Source organism: Chionomys nivalis, chromosome 15, assembly GCF_950005125.1.
Source record: "Chionomys nivalis chromosome 15, mChiNiv1.1, whole genome shotgun sequence".
Taxonomy (NCBI): domain Eukaryota; kingdom Metazoa; phylum Chordata; class Mammalia; order Rodentia; family Cricetidae; genus Chionomys; species Chionomys nivalis.
Window position 1 is genome coordinate 5,707,164 of NC_080100.1, and position 17,920 is coordinate 5,725,083.

The window sequence follows — 17,920 nt, forward strand, 5'->3', positions numbered from 1 at the left end:
TGGCTTTGGAGCCTGTCCTGGAACTAGCTCTTGTATACCAGGCTGGCCTCGAACTCACAGAGATCTGCCCGCCTCTGCCTCCCAAGTGCTGGGATTAAAGTCATGCGCCACCGCCACCTGGCTGCTTTTCAGTCTCTTTATGCTGATTCTAATATTGTTAGTCTTGTATCACATAATACATTGTTTAAAAAGAAGGAAAGTTTAGTTTACCAATTACATGCTTTTAGTAATATCTAATATTATTAATCATTTTCAGAAATTGCCTTTAAATTATGATACTAAGTGAATATACTAAGACACACATTCATTTATTATTACATCTTATTTTTTTAAAACATATTCCTCTTCATTTTGGTAAGATACAGCTTAGTAGTTGGTGTTGATTGAGATACTATGTTGAGGTGGACACTGGGAAAGCTTCATATATGTTATTGTTAGAAACAACAGAAACAAAATAATCTTCCCTAGCAAGCAGAAAAACTCAGAATGGGATTCTCGGTTTTTTGAAAAGGAAAACTGATGGTATGAAAACAACTGTGCTGTCTGTTCACTGAGCTTTTGGAGAGCACGTTCCATTTCCTAGTATCTTATTCTTTGGTTGTTCATTTTAACTCCCAGCTACATGCTCAACACAGCCATGTCCTTTATAGCCAACACTACAACTCTTGCCTATTTTCTCTTCTTCCCACTCAACTTCATGTTATCGGAAATTTTCATTTCTGATGTGTATTCTCATTTTCTCTATTGTAAGGGTATTTTTCAGGTACTCATGTCATTCTTCATTTTGAGTGCTCGTTCCTAATTGACCCAGAGTAACCATAGTTGTGTATGCTGTAGAATATGGTTTTGATATATTTGTTAATTATATAATAAATGGAATTTGCAGATATAGCGCCTCAATAATTTATGATTTTTATGGTAAGAATAGCTGGGGTCCTTCAGGCTACCATGTTATGGATCACAAGTTATGAGCTCTCAGTATCCTGTAGTGATATTGAGTGCTTCCCATATAAATTATATATTAGTATGTCTCATTTGGAGAAATAATTCCTATATATGTCCAATTTTGAACCAAATTATTTGAGTAGTTTTGATATGTCGTTTGACAACACTATCATCTGAATTAACCACCGAGGGATTCATTTCGGACAAACATCCATCATCGAATTCTAGAACAATTTGACTACACATACTCCTACTGCACATTGCATAGATCTCAGCTATTTCTATCAGGTAATCAGTAGGGAAAAACTCATGAGTGAAGCCTCTCTAGAAGCCCAAATCACAGATTCTTTTCTCTCTTCCCTGGTCCTCATTTACCCTTTGCAGTCTAGAAGCTTCCAGCGACGGTGTTTTTCTTTGTGTGAAGGAGCACTGCCTTTGTAGCGTTCTTTACTGTAGAGTTTGGCTTAAAGCATATACTTCCCCTGTTTTCCGTTTCCATTGCTTTCTTTCTGAGTGAGGTACCACATATACCGAACTTGTTTCAAACTTGCTGTGTACCTAAGGATGACCTCAGACCTCTGATGGTCCTGTTTCAAGTACCCAAATGTGGGATTTCCAATGTGTAAGACCAGACTTGCTTTCATGCAAGCACCTTTACTTTGAATTTCCAAATACAAAGACCATAAACACCTTTTCACATATTATCTGTTTGTGTCACACATTTGAAGAATGGTCTTTTCAGAACGTTTGTCCACTTTTTAAAATTCGTGATTTGCCTTTTCTTAGGAATTCTTTTGTAGTACTTCATAACACCCTCGACATTAGACTTCTGTGTGATATAGTTGGCCAACAATTGTTCCCATTTTTCCCCTCTTACTCTCTCCTGTGTTCCTACTGTTGTTTCCTTTGCTTGGCAGAAGCTTCTTAGTTTCATGTGATCACATTTGTCGGATCCAGTGATAATGTCTTATGATACTGGAATCTGGTTACCTATCTGGTAATTTAGAAATTTCACATCTTTGACCTTTGATTTTTCGCAGCAGGGTTAGAGATGTGGATCTACTTGTATGCTCCTTTGTATGCAATCCAGATTTTCCACATCATGTATTTAGAAAGGTATTTGGGGGCTGCAAGATGGCTCAGTGGTTAAGGGCACTGGCAGTTCTTCCAGAGGTCCTAAGTTCAACTTCCAACATCACATGGTTGCTCACAACCATCTTTAGTGAGATCTGATGCCCTTTTCTAGTGTGCAGGCATACAGGAAGAATAAATAATTTTTTTAAAATAGTATTTTCTTCAGTATATATTAGTTTTGCCAAAAACTGGGGCTGTTACCATTTGGTTTGTTTCTTGATCACACAAATGCACATTCCCCCCTCTCTGTGTGTGTGTTTGGTTTTTTTATGAGACAGGGTTTATGTAGTTCTGGCTGTCCTCTGTAGACCAGGCTGGCCTCACACTCAGATCCATCTGCCTCTGCCTCCCAAGTGCTGGGATTAAAGGTGTGAGCCTCCACTGCCCAGGCCTAGATGTTATATTTTATTCTAGTCTGTTTAGTGATATGGCTTTCAGTTTTTACTGTGGCTGTGTAATCTACGTGGAGGTTGGACACTGTGTTACTTCCAACAATGCTTTTTATAGTACATATTGCTTTATTTATTTAGAGTCTTTTGTGCTTCCTTGTGAATTTCTAATTTGTGGCCTTTTCTATTTCTGTAGCCACTACCATTGGAGTTTTCCCATCCCTTCTTACAACCACTTTCTGAACTTCTCAAGTAATTCCTCCATTGTTTTGTCTATCTAGCTTTCAATTTTTGCTGCTTTTCAGAGGTGTCTAAAGAGCTACAAGTCATGAAATATTTTTACAGTTCTTGACTTAGGGAGTTTTCCATGTTCAATTTTGTCATTTGAATATTTTGTCATTTGATCTTTTAATCTTTTCAAGAATTTGGTCAGATCTTCCTTCTTCCTCTGTTGAATATTAAAGACCTTATTCATAGTTTGGTTTCTGGTGTTTGATTCCTGATTCCTCTGCTAAGAAGATCCCCACATCACTCATATATTCCTGATGGGTCTTGAGGTTATTATTCCACTGGGGATTCTGGGCAGGATATTCAACATCTGTGGCCCAAAACCTGGTAAAAATGGAATGGTCCCTCCAATATGACCACGGCAGCCTGCCTATTCATCATCATCCTGCCCTAGGAAGAGAGTGGCCTGGATCAACATCTAGTTCATTTTGTATTCCCAGGAACAATTCTGAAGCCTTTGTATTCAGGGTATAATTGCTTCTTCATCCTGAGTTGGGGGTAGTGAGAGACGTTCAAAGCAGAAACCCTCGATTTTCAGAACACTCTCTGAAGAGCAGTGTCAGAGTGAGGAAAAATACTGGAATTGAACATACTAGATCAAGCCTAATGCGGCGGGAAATCCTACCAGACAGATGTCACGGCGCATCATCCTCGGCCCTCAAGATGAATTCTCTCAGGGAAAGGCGTAGCCTGAAAAACCTTTTTAAACAACGTGGAATAACGTTGAAAGGGCACAGACTGATCTCAACACTTCTATTCAGATGGCAGATGCCCTGAACCGCGGCTCAGCCTTCATCTATCAACTACATTTCAATTGCTAAACACCTATGCAACAGCACTTGGGTAGGGCAGTGTGATAGAACCGACTTCCCAAATTACAGCCTTATATCAGGCCTAGAGCTTCTATTAACCTGATAAACTGTAGGGGATTCTCCTCTGAACTCTACTCAAAAAGAAATTCCCTTTGTTCTTGATAGATGGTCTCCATATTCCAGCTTCCCCACTGAGAATGGCCATCTTATCCCGAAATGTGCCTCTGGGCATCCGTATACAAAACCTGGGAAGAATGGTCAACGTTTAAAACATTCTGTAGCAGGCGAGTTTTAAATCACAACATACAGACCAAAGTAAGCAGTAACCCTAATAGTCATTGCTGTCAAAGGTTCGACTCATATTCAAACAGCTCATTTTGAGAACCCGAGATTTTAAAAGCGGCAGCCTGACTCCGTGTGGCTGTCCACTTGCAGACGATGCTTGTTTCTACCTACCCTCTTGTCAAACAGACTACACTAAGCCAGAAACTTTACAAATCACCTTTCTGCGCTTCCGGAAACTCACTCGCACTGAATTGTGGGAAATGTAGTCTCGCCCGCGGCGACGTAACAAACAGGGACCCTGGGAAGGGCGCTTCCGCGTTTCTTCTGCGCCTGTGCGTCCCCGCTCTTGGCCGGCTTCTCCAAAGTTGGTCCAGTGTCTCGGGCCCTGTTGGCGCTCTGGTAGCATCTCTGACATGGAGGTTGGTCCAGGATGTAGCGCGACCGGGAGGGACGGTGCGGGGTGGGCGGGTCCGGGTTGGAGGGAGCACTCCCGGCGTTGGTGGGAGGAGGGAAGAGCTGAGTGGGAGGTGCTGTGCCCACCTAGGCTGGGCCATTGCCTCTGGGTGCAGGTTAGCTCTGGGGATAGAGTGTGGTGGAGATGGTGCAGGGAGCGTCCGTTAGGATGTGGCTGCCTTAGTCTGCCCTGCACTTCTGGGACAGGGAGCTGGCTCGGTTGCCCAGGAGTGGAGAAAGGTGACAGGTGTAGCATCGCCCCGGCAGGGTGCATCTGATGACAGTTTGGCCCTGAGGAGCTTGCCATTTCTAACAAACACCGTCTTAACACCGTCTTGATGGCTGCATTTCTTGTGAGGTTCTTGGCCTATGTGGAGTGAGTGGGATCCCTGGGCCCTCCTGTGCTCATAGCCTGCTAAGAGTTTTCTCTGGGGGCTATTGGTTTGATAGTTGGTTCGTTTTGTCAGCCTGACACAATCTAGCGTCACAGGAAAGAGATTCTCAATGATAAGTTGTCTAGATCAGGTTACCCTTGGGGATTGCCTTGATTAATTAATTGATGTGGAGTGACCCCGCCTCACGGTGACCCTCCCCATTCCCTGACTTTGGGTCCTGGACTGTATAACTGAAGAAGGAAGTGTGTGTACATTCTTTCTGTCTCTATTCTTCCACTGATGTGACTAGCTGCTTCAAGTTATTAGTGCCCTGACATCTTGGCAGTGATGGATTCTAGGCCAGAACTTTGAGCTTTTTACCTCTAGGATTTTTTTGGGGGGGGGGGTATTTTATCGCATCAACTGGAAATGAGATTAAAACAGGATGTTAGTTCCTATCCATTATTCTAATTAAAAATCCTTTTAGGATTCCATACGTGATTACTGTATTTACATTATTTCTCTTTCTTCTCCCCTTCAATTTCTACTGTTTACTCCACTTTCTCTTAAATCTATGACTTCTTCTTAATTATTATTTTAAACACACATACAGATACATATATACACACAGACACACACACACACACATCATGGCCATTCAAAATTTATTTGAAAAATATTATCTTTAGCACTACCTTTTGGATCACTTTTCTGGTGGCTGTGACAGACTACCACACAAAAGCAATTTCAGTAAGAATGGAATCACTTTCGCTTATATTTCCTTAAAGTTTGGGGTCCAGTCCATCCTGGCTGGAAAGTCATGGTGGCACGGAAGTGAGACAGCCGCTCACATTGTATCTGCAGTCAGGAACCGAAGAGAGATGGACGCTGCTGCTCTTGCTTTCTCAGCTGAGCCTGGGACCCCAGCCCATGGGACCCCAGCCAGTGGGACCCCAGCCCATGGGACCCCAGCCAGTGGGACCCCAGCCCATGGGACCCCAGCCGTGGGACCCCAGCCGTGGGACCCCAGCCCGTGGGACCCCAGCCCGTGGGACGGTGCTCCCTTCATTTCCATTGGGTCTTCCACCTCGATTAGTGCGATCTAGAAACTCCTTCACAGGCATACTATGACATGCTAGAGCCCATTGACTTGGCAGCATTGACCATTACATCCTTTTACTTTATAAAACTGTGATTGGATTTTAACCTTATGGCTCTGTGCTCTTGTGGAATTAGCTTAAGGTACAAACCTTGCATAGCTATAGAATATTTTCTATATCATATCCTTACATTATATCTTTGTTTCTATTTTTCATACTTGGAAATGTTTTGTTAAAAACTTAGGCACAGGCACAGATTTGCCCAGGTCGACTCAGTTATGCCTATAATCCAGTCATCTGGGAAAGTGAGGCCAGAGGGTTCCCATGAATTTGACATCATCCAGGACTGTGTAGTGAGTTCCAGGCCTGTCCCGGCAGCATTCGGAGGCCTTGTCTCAAACTAAAGAAGAAAGCAGTAAAGGAGATTTCGTGCAGAATGTCGATAGTTGGGCCTGGTTTTTCCCGTCTGATTTTTCATGCTGTTCACTTTATCGTTTTGACCCCATTGCCACAGTGCTGGGACTTTCCACATTCCCTCAGCATCCCGGCCACTTACGCTTCTGATGAGTGTCCCAGCACAGATGGTGGCTTTCCTTTTCCCTTTGGATATGCTTCTGCATTCACTCTTCCCAGCGCCCATTCCAGTTCTCTGCTTGCTCCCAGTTTTCCTGTTTCTCTTAGGTTTCCTTCACACAGTCCTGGTCACAATGACTTCAGTTACTGATGAAGCTCTGTTACTTTCCAGACTGTTTCAATTCAGTTGAGATATTAGGTTGATCAGCAATCCTGAATCCTATTGACTGGTTGGAAATCCATTTTATCAGATATTATGTAATCTATTGTGTTCAAGTCTTTTTAAAAATAATATTTATTTAATCTGTGAATTTCATATATGTATTCAATGCATTTTGGTTAAATCTACTCCCACTCCAACAGTTCCAGGCATCTCCCAAAATATTCCTGCCCCAGTTTCTTGTCCTGGTGGTTTGTTTATTTTTTTAAACCCACTGAGTTCACTTAGTGTTGCTCTAGTGTGCATGAGTGTGGGGACATCCTCTAGATCATGGGCACTCACTGACCACACCTCCGAAGAAAAATGAGAATCTCTCCTACAGTGGCTGTCAACTCCAGCAGCTCCTCAACTAGGACTGGGGCCTGTGAGCCCCTCTCCTTCCCCTTTTTCAATTTTGACTGACTTATCTTTTATGCTTTGTTTTGGGTTTTTGAGACAGATTCTTGTGTAGTTCAGGTTGTCCTCAAACTTGCTGTGTAACTGACATTGACTTTAACTTCTATTTCTCCTGACTCCTGTGTGCTGGCATTACAGGTGTGGGGCACCTTGCTCACTTTTCTGTCCTGTATTTTACTACTCTGTGCCCTGTAAAGATGGTCAGCTGTCACTTTGTTCTTTCTTTGTGACTTATCCTTAAAACGGGACCTAATTGCTTCTCTAATTAGTTTATGAAGTGGCAAAATTACCCTGGGATGTAGGAAGGAAATTTGGAGGGTTGTGTGTGTGTGTATGTGTGTGAATTTATAAGTAATCATTATATTATTATTATTATTATTATTATTATTATTATTATTATTATTATTATTTTCGTTTTTTGAGACAAGATTTCCCTGTGGCTTTGGAGCCTGTCCTGGAACTAGCTCTTGTAGACCAGGCTGGCCTCAAACTCACAGAGATCCACTTGCCTCTGCCTCCTGAGTGCTGGGATTAAAGGCATGCGCCACCACCACCCAGCGAATGTATAAGTAATTATAAATGAGAGGTGCTTAGCATTTTTGTTGTTGATATTAAATTCGAAATATTCCATCATCGCTCAACATCATTGATCAAGTTATGGTGCCAAGTTAGATTTATAATGTGTGTGTTTTGTTGGTGTCTTTACTGTTGTATTTCTAAAGTTCCCTCATAATCAGAGACTAATACTAATTATTGAGAAGAAAGTCATCTAATAGGCATAAAACCATGAAGTGAGATGTTAAGGTCAGAAATATATAATAAGAAAATATTGCTTACGTTTTGACTGTGTTAGTAGTTAAGCATAAGTGCTGATTGTCTTCTGCTAACAGTATTTATTCACTGATGTCCAGAGGTATTTATGATCATTCTACTTAGTGATAAGAAATAGAACTTGTTTCACCCAAGCAGTGGTGGGTAACACAACCAAAAACTGCTGCCAGCCACCTATGACTTCCCTTAATCTGTTGGGGACCTCCACTCAAAGTTGATTCTTTGATTTTGCTGTGGAAAAGAATTTCTGGAAGCGGAGTGGGAATTTATTAAAAACAGAGTTGGGCCGTCAGGGAAGAAATAAGCATGAGGTGGACTTCTCAAAGGAGTATCTTTACAATAGCTTTATGCAGCACTTTGAGGGCTCTCAAGCTCATTTTGGGGGAACTCAAGAGTTACCGAGGAACCTCCATTGAGAAAATGCCCCCATAAGGTCCAACTGTGGTCTGGGAGCTGGGATCCTGGATGTTTTGACCTGTTGCTGCTTTGTTACCTCAGACGGGCAGTTATTGAATCACTCAGGGTTTTTGATAGAGAAATGTTTGGGATTCTCTCTTCTCGGTTGGATTTGTGATTGGAAAGAGCTGTGACCCATAAGGTCTTCAGACTTTCCTTTCTACACATAGGCATGATGGACCATTTAGTTTCTCAGTCAGTGACCTCACTGTGAAGAGGTTGGGAAAAAACAATAAAACAAGAAGCCCATTTGGAGTTCTACCTCTTTAATTAAAAAATATACGTTTCCAGTCACCTTTTATTTGTGTATAGATATTAAGCTCCCAATTATACTACTTAACTAAATTAACATATACTGTTAATTTATTTTCATTTCAGAGACTGCTCTCCTTCAAGGATGTGGCCATTGATTTCTCTGCAGAGGAGTGTGAATGTCTGGACCCCGCTCAGTGGACTCTCTACCGGGATGTGATGTTGGAGAATTACAGCCACCTTGTGTTCCTGGGTGAGGATCACGTCCAGAGTGAATTCCTAATTCTCTGTAAACATGTGACTTCCTTCATTTGTAGAATAGCTCATGGGAACTTGTGCTTTCCAACAATGAGTTTCATATTTTGCATGATAACAGTTATTTCACAATTTTATGCATGCATGTAATATACATTGACTACACCCACCCTTATCCTCTGACCCCTGTTGATGCGTGCTGTCTGATGAAGGTCTTGTGCAAGTTATCATCACTGCTTTGAATTTATGTGTACAACAGCCATGTATTGTCTAGAATTCAGTTCTCAATAGTTCTCTTTCCAGTTCCCTTAACTCTTTATTTTTCCAACGTGCCTCCCATGAAATTTCCTGAGCCTTAGAAGGGTTGCTGCAGATGCCCACTTAGAGTTGAAAACCCAGCGGTCGGCTATTCATAGCAGTGCTTTGGCCAGTTGTGAGTCTCTGCATCAGCTACTACCAACTGCAAGCTACAACTGCTCTGATTAACGTTGAGGGCAGCACTAATATATGTGTATAACACAAATATTTAGAAGTCAGTTGGACATCATGTGCATATAGTAAAACAGCAGCTGTAGGGCCTAGGGCTAGTTTTACAGTACCAGGCGCCAGTGACTACTTACACATAATTGTGGTGCCCCATTTCTGCCACTGGACACATCTTGCTCGGGAGGTGGATACTATGTAGGCAGATGTTTTGGTAGGGACAGTCAGCTCCTCAATAACGACATAGAGATTTCTTATTAAATATGAAAGCTTGACCGATAGCTCATGCTTGTTTCTAACTAGCTCTTATAACTTAATTAACCCATTTCTATTCATTTACTTTCTGCCTCGTGGCTTTATTACCTCATCTGTACTGCCCATCCTGCTTGCTCTGAGTCTCCTGGTGTCTCCACAGTTCTTCTTTCCAGAACTCTCTCTCTGTCTCCAGAAGTCCCACCTGAGCTCTTCCTACCTAGCTAATGATAATGACCATTAGCTCTTTATTAAAGCAGTCACAGGGACACACCTTCGCACAGTGTAAAGGAATATTCCACAGCAGTATGACAGTTTTCAGGGCTCACAGATGCTTACTTTTCTATCCACAAAGCCTTCACATCACCTCCCATCCTGCGAAAGCTGGCCAGCCAGAAGAAAGTTCCAGCTCTGTTAAAACTTGGAGTTTCTTTGTCCTGCAACTGGAGTGTGTGCTGTCTTCAGTAACTGGGTCTTTAGGTCTAGTCTTTTGGGCAACGTGAGAGGGTGTGTTTGACATTTGTCCTTCTGGCTCTCGTTTACCTCACTCACCTGCAAACTGCACGATTTCATGTCTCTCTGTATCCGAATGAAACTCTATTGTGTGTATTTAGAACACATTTTTCCTGTCTGCTCATCATTCCTGGGATACATAAGCTGATTGAGTTTCCCAGCTGCTGTGAAAGGAGCAGAAATGACCATGGATATGGAAGTCTCTGAGGGAGGAGAGGGAACCTTTCTAGTATGTGTCTAAGAGTGATGTGGCTGGGTTGCATGGTATTTAGGAAGTTTTACCTTCACCTTTTTGAGAATCCTCCACCTTCATTTCCGTAATGGCTGCACCAGTTTACACTCCCACCAGTTTAAGTGTGTTTTTTCTGTACATACTTGCCAAATTTGCCATCCTCTGTCTTCTTAATGATAGCCTTTTCAGGTCAGGTGAGTTGGAGTCTCAAAGTAGTTTTAATCTTCATTTTCCTGATGACTAAGGATGACAGACACTTGTAAAAATATCAGCTTTGGGTTTATGTCTCCTGAGATCTGTGTTCAGCTTCAGGGCCCATTATTTGATTGGATTGTTTGTTTCTCGATGTTTCCTTTTTTAAGGCTGTTATTCACGGTACTTCCTGCCACATGCGTACCTTCTGGATATCTTCTCCCATTCCTTAAGCTGCCTTTTCACTCAAGGAACAGTTTCCTTTGCTTTCAGAAGGTTTTTTTTTTTTTTGGTTTTTTTTTTTTTTTTTTTTTTTTGGTTTTTCGAGACAGGGTTTCTCTGTGGCTTTGGAGCCTGTCCTGGAACTAGCTCTTGTAGACCAGGCTGGTCTCGAACTCACAGAGATCCGCCTATCTCTGCCTCCCAAGTGCTGGGATTAAAGGTGTGCGCCACCACCGCCCGGCCAGAAGGTTTCTTTAATCAATGGAGGTCCAGTTCTTCAATTGTTGACTTTACTTCTTCAGTGACCAGAGTCCTCTTCAGAAAGACTATATTTATTCCTGTGTTGAAGTACACTGTTTTTTCCTCAAGCACTTTCAGAGTTTCTGGTCTCTCATTGAAACCCTCAGTTTATTTTGGCGTTGATTTTATTTAGTTTAGTTCTTATACACATAGATAGCCAGTATTTCCTGGAGAGCCTTCTTTTCACTGAGCATTTTTGGCAGGCTTCTCTAATATCTATTGGCTGTAGTTTGATGAAGTTATATCTGGGTCTGCTAGACTGTTTCATCCCTATGTCTGTTTTTGTACCAATACATACTCTTGCTATTACTGTGGTTCCATATTAGGACTTGAATACAGGTATGATTACATTTCATACAGTATTTATTTTACTCAGTATTACATTGGCTAAATTGTAAATTTTTTTTTCTGTGAAGAATGGGATCATGTTTTTTTTTTATTGGAATTTCATGGAATGTGTAGATTGCTTTTACTAGAATGGTCATTTTCAGAATATTATGTCTCTTTGATCCATAAGCATGGGGAGTTTTTCCATCTGCCAGGATTTTCTTCAGTTTCTTTTTATTTATTTTTTCTTCAGATTCTATTCTTTAATGCATTAAACTTTTCACTGTAGAAGATTTTTATTTCGTGGGTTAGGTTTATTCCAACATATCTTCTTTTCTTTTTCTTTGGGTGGGAGTATAGGTTTAGTGAATGAGAATTTCTTTGTTTTTGCTGATAGGAAAACACTAATTTTTGTTGATATTTGTGTTCTTTTTTTTTTTTCTGGTGGAGTCCTTTGGGTCTTTTATATAAAAAGTCAAATTTTCTGAAAACAGGTATTTATTGGGATAATTGTATAATTTCTGTCTTTGAGTTTGTTGATGTGGTAAATTACATTTATTGATTTATGTATGTTAAACTGTCCCTCCATATGAGGGATGAAGTCCAGATGATGATCATTGTGATGTCTTTTTTGCAAGTATTGAGACATTTTGCATCTATGTTTATCAGTGGGCTATCCCTTCCTTCCTTCCTTCCTTCCTTCCTTCCTTCCTTCCTTCCTTCCTTCCTTCCTTCCTTCCTTCCTTCATTATTTTCTACCATGTTTTATTCTGTTTTCCTTTTTTAATAAATACAATATAAATGTCAGTCCTAGAGAAAAACATACAACCATCACATTTGCCTTTCCTTCTAACAGGTCTGGCTTTCTCTAAGCCATTCTTGGTCACATTTCTCGAGCAAAGACAAGAGCCCTGGAATGTGAAGGGATCAGCACCCATCGCTGTGCACCCAGGTATGTGGCAATGAGAGGATCAGAGCACATAAGCGAGAGACCCAGAGATGCTGCAGAGGGGCAGGAATTAAAAGGTGGATGGATGGATTAGAGGCTTTGTTTCAGGGATGCTCTGCTTAACATCTCTCAAAGGAGTATATTTTCCAACAGATGTTTTTTATGCCTTTATTTCCTCATATCTGTCCTTCCACTCAAGTGATGTCTGCGTGCATTTCCAGTGACAAAAAAAAAAAAGTCTGTCCTATTGTAGGCGAGGGTCTGGATCATTACAGCCTTGTCATTGCTTTCTATGCCTCAGAAGCTTATACACAGTTCTAGCAACTTCTGTGTCAAGCCTTTATAGAAAAGTATCACCACAAATAAATTTCTCTAATTACATTTATTAGATTAAAGTTGTCCCATCAGATTTCTTTGTAAATTATTATAGTTTATAAATTGTTTTTTTTTTTTTTTTTGGTTTTTCGAGACAGGGTTTCTCTGTAGCTTTGAAGCCTGTCCTGGAACTCCCTTTGTAGACCAGGTGTATTTCTGTGAATTTTTCTGCCATATGTTGATTGTCAGTAATTTATGATTTACAATGCATTGTTTTTGTGGGTATGCGATAGCAAAAAGTTATACACAGGTAGATATTGGAGAATATTTGTATACTCTATGAAGATGCATTGCTGTGATTGTTGTAATAGAGAGTTGAATTTAAGTTATAAGAACTAGTTAGAAACAAGCCCAAGCTACAGGCTGCACTTTCATAATAGATAAAAAGTCTCTGTGTCATTATTTGGGAGGTGGCAGGACAGAGAAAGACTCAGTACACAAAAGGTGGGATATTTTGGTTACATTCTGATGCTCCTAAGACTGCCAATAAAGTTGACTTTGAATCAGGTCAGAGTTTGACTGACCAAAATTAGCCAAAGAGGTTTTGGAGGACTGAGGACAAATGGAGACACAGGAATTAGTAGGGTGGGGCTGAGAGAGCATCTTGGTCCTTTTTTGATTGAGGAACAAGGGGGTGGTCACTAGTCTCTTTTCTGCTGCCTCTCTGATCATTCAGTTTCTTACCCTGATATCTGACTCCCAAGTTTTTATTATTAAGAGTAGTTAAATAAAAGTTTCAGCTAGATAAGTAATTTTAGTAGCTTACCAATAATCTTTCAGAATTTTCCTGAATTTGCAATTGCATTTTCTGTGTTTTACTTTTGTATCAGCTCCCTTATATTTGTTGATAATGTTCTTAAATATAACTTAAATTATGATTGGATGACAGCTTTTAGTAGTGGGTTTTTAGGACAATGTAAGATAATAAATTGTAAGTCATGACTAGTTCTAAATGAAATTGATGCTCTGTTTTCAAATATTAAATACTAGTTCTGTATTTCATGCTTTGTGTCTTTGTCCTTCATTGGTTACTTAATAGTTGTTTTATCCTGCTAAATGAGTATTTCTAGAAGTTATGATTTCATAAACAATTGATAAATGTTGCCTTTACTGAAACTTCTGTATTTAAAGGTAAACTTGAACATCTTTTTTTTTTTTTTTTTTTTTTTTTCAAGATTAGGTTTCTCTGTGGCTTTGGAGCCAGTCCTGGAACGTCCTGTATAGACCAGGCTGGCCTCAAACTCACAGAGATCGGTCTGTCTCTGCCTTCTGAGTGCTGAGATTAAATGCCTGTGCTACCATCACCCAGCAAACTTGAACATTTTAAAATTATCCAATAGCTTTTGTTTATTTTAACAGAGATTGAAAGATATATAACATGAACTTGCTGTCTTAAATTTTTGGGGCATTGTTCAAAACATTCAAATTCTTATGCACAGTTTAATTTTCAAACAATAAACATAGGAAAATAATTTTGTATTTTTTTTCCATTCCATATAGTCACCATTTCAATAAGTGTTCTATGAAGTTCTCTATTTTAGAATTTTCATGTATTCTTAATCAGGTAATATCTGTCTTATGTAATGGGCATATTTCATTATTTCCTTATTATAAATATTCCATTATTGTTTATCTTAAATGTGGTGTGTGTTTATGTGTGTGTGTGTGTGTGTGTGTGTGTGTACTGAAGGCTTCTGGTTCCAATGAAGGGCATAAAACAACTTGCAGGATTCTGTTCACTGTTTCCACCATGTAGGTCCCCGGGAATGCCTTTATCCACAGAACCATTTCACTGGCTTGAGAGTACTTCTAAAATTTTGAATAATGTTCCATTTCTTTTCAGTGGAAGTTGGTATTGTTTCACTTATTATATTTTTTGACTTCTGCTACTGTGAGTACGGTTATGGGATCATGTTTATTTTCCCATTAATAAGAATACGTTGCATTTGGAACTGTATCTATGGATGTAAGGATTCATATGAAAGATAAGCGTTATAATTATAGCTATGAGGTTAATCTTTTACTGATACTTCCACCTTCACTCAACAGGAATAAAACCTTGTAAATTTAAGGAATATGGCAAGACCATTCCTTGGAATTCACTTCTTATTCAACACCGTAAAGCTCATCCTGGAGAAAAGCTCTACAAATGTGGTGAATGTGGCAAGGCCTTTAATGTTCGCTCAACACTTTATAAGCACCACAGAATTCATACTGGAGAGAAACCCTACAAATGTAAAGAATGTGGCAAAGCTTTTACGTGTTCTTCCAGCCTTAACCAACACCACAGAATTCATACTGGGGAGAAGCCTTACAAATGTGAATGTGGCAAAGCTTTTAATAATTCTTCAGCTCTCACACAGCACCAAAGAATTCATACTGGAGAAAGACCATACAAATGTGAAGAATGTGGAAAAGCCTTTAATAATTGCTCGGCCCGTACACGACACCAAAGAATTCACACTGGAGAAAGACCCTACAAATGTGCAACTTGTGGCAAGACCTTCAATTTTCCCACATCCCTGTCTCAACACCAGAGAATTCATACTGGAGAGAAACCCTACAAGTGTGAAGAATGTGGCAAAGCCTTTAACTGTTCTTCACATCTTAAACAACACCGAATTATTCACACCGGAAAGAAACCCTACAAATGTAAAGAATGTGACAAAGCCTTTAACTGTTCTTCCAGCCTTAACCAACACCGGAGAATTCATACTGGGGAGAAACGCTACATATGTGAGGAATGTGGCAAAGCCTTTAACAATTGCTCAGCTCTTACTCAACACCAAAGAATTCATAGTGGAGAGAAACCCTACAAGTGTGAAGAATGTGGCAAATCCTTTTATAATTGCTCAGCCCTTTCTCGACACCAGAAGATTCATACTGGAGAGAAACCCTACAAATGTGCTGACTGTGGCAAGGCTTTTATTTTTCGCTCATCCCTTTCTCAGCACCAGAGAATTCATACTGGAGAGAAACCCTACAAATGCACAGAATGTGGCAAAGCCTTTAACTGTTCTTCACACCTTAACCAACATGGAAGAATTCACAGTGGAGAGAAACCTTATAAATGTGAAGAGTGTGGCCAGACATTCATCTGTTCTTCATACCTACATAAGCATCAGAAAATTCATGCCATCGAGAAACTCTACGAATGCAAAGAATGTGGCAAAACCTTTAGCTGCTCTTCATATCTTAAGTATCATCAGAGATTTCATACTGGGGGGAAATTGTACCCATGCAAAGAATGTGACAAAACCTTTAGGTCATCTTCATACCTTAGGAATCATCAGAGATTTCATACTGGAGAGAAACCATACACATGCAAAGACTGTGACAAAGCCTTTGTTAATTCATCAAGCCTTCTTGTCCACCAAAGGATTCACACTGGAGAGAAACCGTACAAATGCAAAGAATGTGGCAAGGCCTTTCGGTGTTCTTCTTATTTTAAGTATCATCAGAGACTTCATACTGGAGAGAAACCCTACACATGCAAAGAATGTGGAAAAGCCTTTGCGAAATCTTCATGTCTCATTCTACACCAAAGAATTCATACTGGTGAAAAACCATACAAATGTGCAGAGTGCGGCCAGGCCTTTATCTGTTCTTCATACCTGAGGAAGCACCAGAGAATTCATACAGGTGAGAAACCGTATACCTGTGAAGAATGTGGCAAAGCTTTTAGCATTTACTCAACCTTCACTCAACACCAGAGAATTCATACTGGAGAAAAACCTTATAAATGCAAGGAATGTGAGAAAGCATTTAATAATCATTCTGCCTTAATTAAACATCAAAGAATTCATACTGGAGAGAAACCCTACACATGCAAAGACTGTAGTAAAGCCTTTAATAATAGCTCAAGCCTTATTCGACATCAACGAGTTCATTCTGGAATTGAAACTCTAGAAGTTCAAGGAATGTGGCAAGGCCTTTAGTAATAATTTAACTCTTAGCTTGAAAGACTCATAGTAGTAAGAAAGTAAAATGGAAAAAGGTGATTAATATGTATATTATACATATTCAGTCTAAAAATTCATGCATGGAAGAAACTCTACAAGTTCAAATAGTGTTGCAAATCTGCTAGCTCTTCTTCATATCTTAATTGCTAGCAGAGGATTTGTGTTGGGAGCCCCCAAAATATAACGTGTCAAGGCTCTTAATGAAGGCTCACTCCTCATCAGGGAATTCGTGCTTCATAGAAATCTTAGCATTTATTGACTTTGGAAGGAACTCTGTCCAGTGTGTGAGCAAAGTAGTTATGCAGGAAGAAATTATGTAAACAGAGAAGAGCAAAACTCAGATCTTAATGGATATGAGAATTACTGTAGGTGGTTAATTTTTATGAATATATAGAACAATGTAAAAATAAAGTAAATATTGCTTATAAATTATGGGACATTACTTATGGGACATTATGATAGAAATTAATTATCACAGACATCAGAATCATGCACATAACTCATCTCAGTAAGGATATGAATTTGTGAATGAGACCATATTTACTATGTAGCCTCATGCTTGAAAACAAAACTTAGCACAACTCTCAAACTGTGTTAAAAGAACAAGACTAATTTCTGATTGATTTTAGTCTACTTTTTTCCACAGAGACTATATAGTGGGCATAAACAGGGGTTCTATGTAAAGCTTACTTCTTTAAATAAACAAACTTGAACGGCTTGTAAAGTAGTGTCTCTTTTTATTGTCCAACATATCTTATCATAGACAGTAAAATATTCTACCTTACTGAGGGAGGTAGGTGACAGGATTCAGTTGTGTACTGCTGAGAATTATTTAAGTAACTGGTCACTGTATCCCAGATGCCAGTGTCTTTCAAATGATTTGGAGGATATTATTCCATGTATTACATATTTGTTACCCATCTTGTGGTAACTAGGAATTAAGGAGTTTTAGGAGGATAATTATGTTCTAGTTTTCTGAATCTTGAATTGTATTAGTATTTATAAAATTTCATTATATATATGTGCTACTCTTTTTACCTGCAAAACCCACTTAAATTTTGTTATTTATTACACTGAAGTATCTTATTCTTAAAATCAAACTTTAGGAATTAAGAGACTAGAAACCCATGTGTATTTGCATGCTTTTATATAACTGTTGCTGGCCTGACCAACAAGAATTAATATATTCTAAAAGAAATACCTGTTCTCCTCTCTTTGTCTTTCAAGATACTGAAACAATGGTTCTCAAAAAAAATTAGAATTTTGCTAAGATCCTGCTGGGAGAAGAAAAAGCCCTGGGGCACCCACAGGATGCACGTATATTTTCAAGAAAGACTTTGTTTGTCTGAT

General features: G+C 39.6%; 1 protein-coding gene across 2 annotated transcripts in view; it reads left to right on the forward strand.

Annotated features, from left to right (window-relative positions):
* LOC130887166 (zinc finger protein 420-like) overlaps window positions 1–17,261 on the forward strand; it is a 32,541-nt gene extending 15,280 nt beyond the window's left edge. Inside the window, exons 1-4 of one of the 2 annotated variants that reach the window (XM_057789437.1) lie at window positions 4,184–4,272; window positions 8,635–8,761; window positions 12,141–12,236; window positions 14,658–17,261. In XM_057789437.1, coding sequence (XP_057645420.1) covers window positions 4,267–4,272; window positions 8,635–8,761; window positions 12,141–12,236; window positions 14,658–16,546 — 2,118 coding nt within the window. In that variant the 5' untranslated portion in view covers window positions 4,184–4,266 and the 3' untranslated portion in view covers window positions 16,547–17,261. Of the gene's footprint in view, window positions 1–4,183; window positions 4,273–8,634; window positions 8,762–12,140; window positions 12,237–14,657 lie in introns of those variants that run through there. The other variant, XM_057789438.1, reaches the window with a different exon arrangement.
* Window positions 17,262–17,920: the final 659 nt, after the last annotated feature.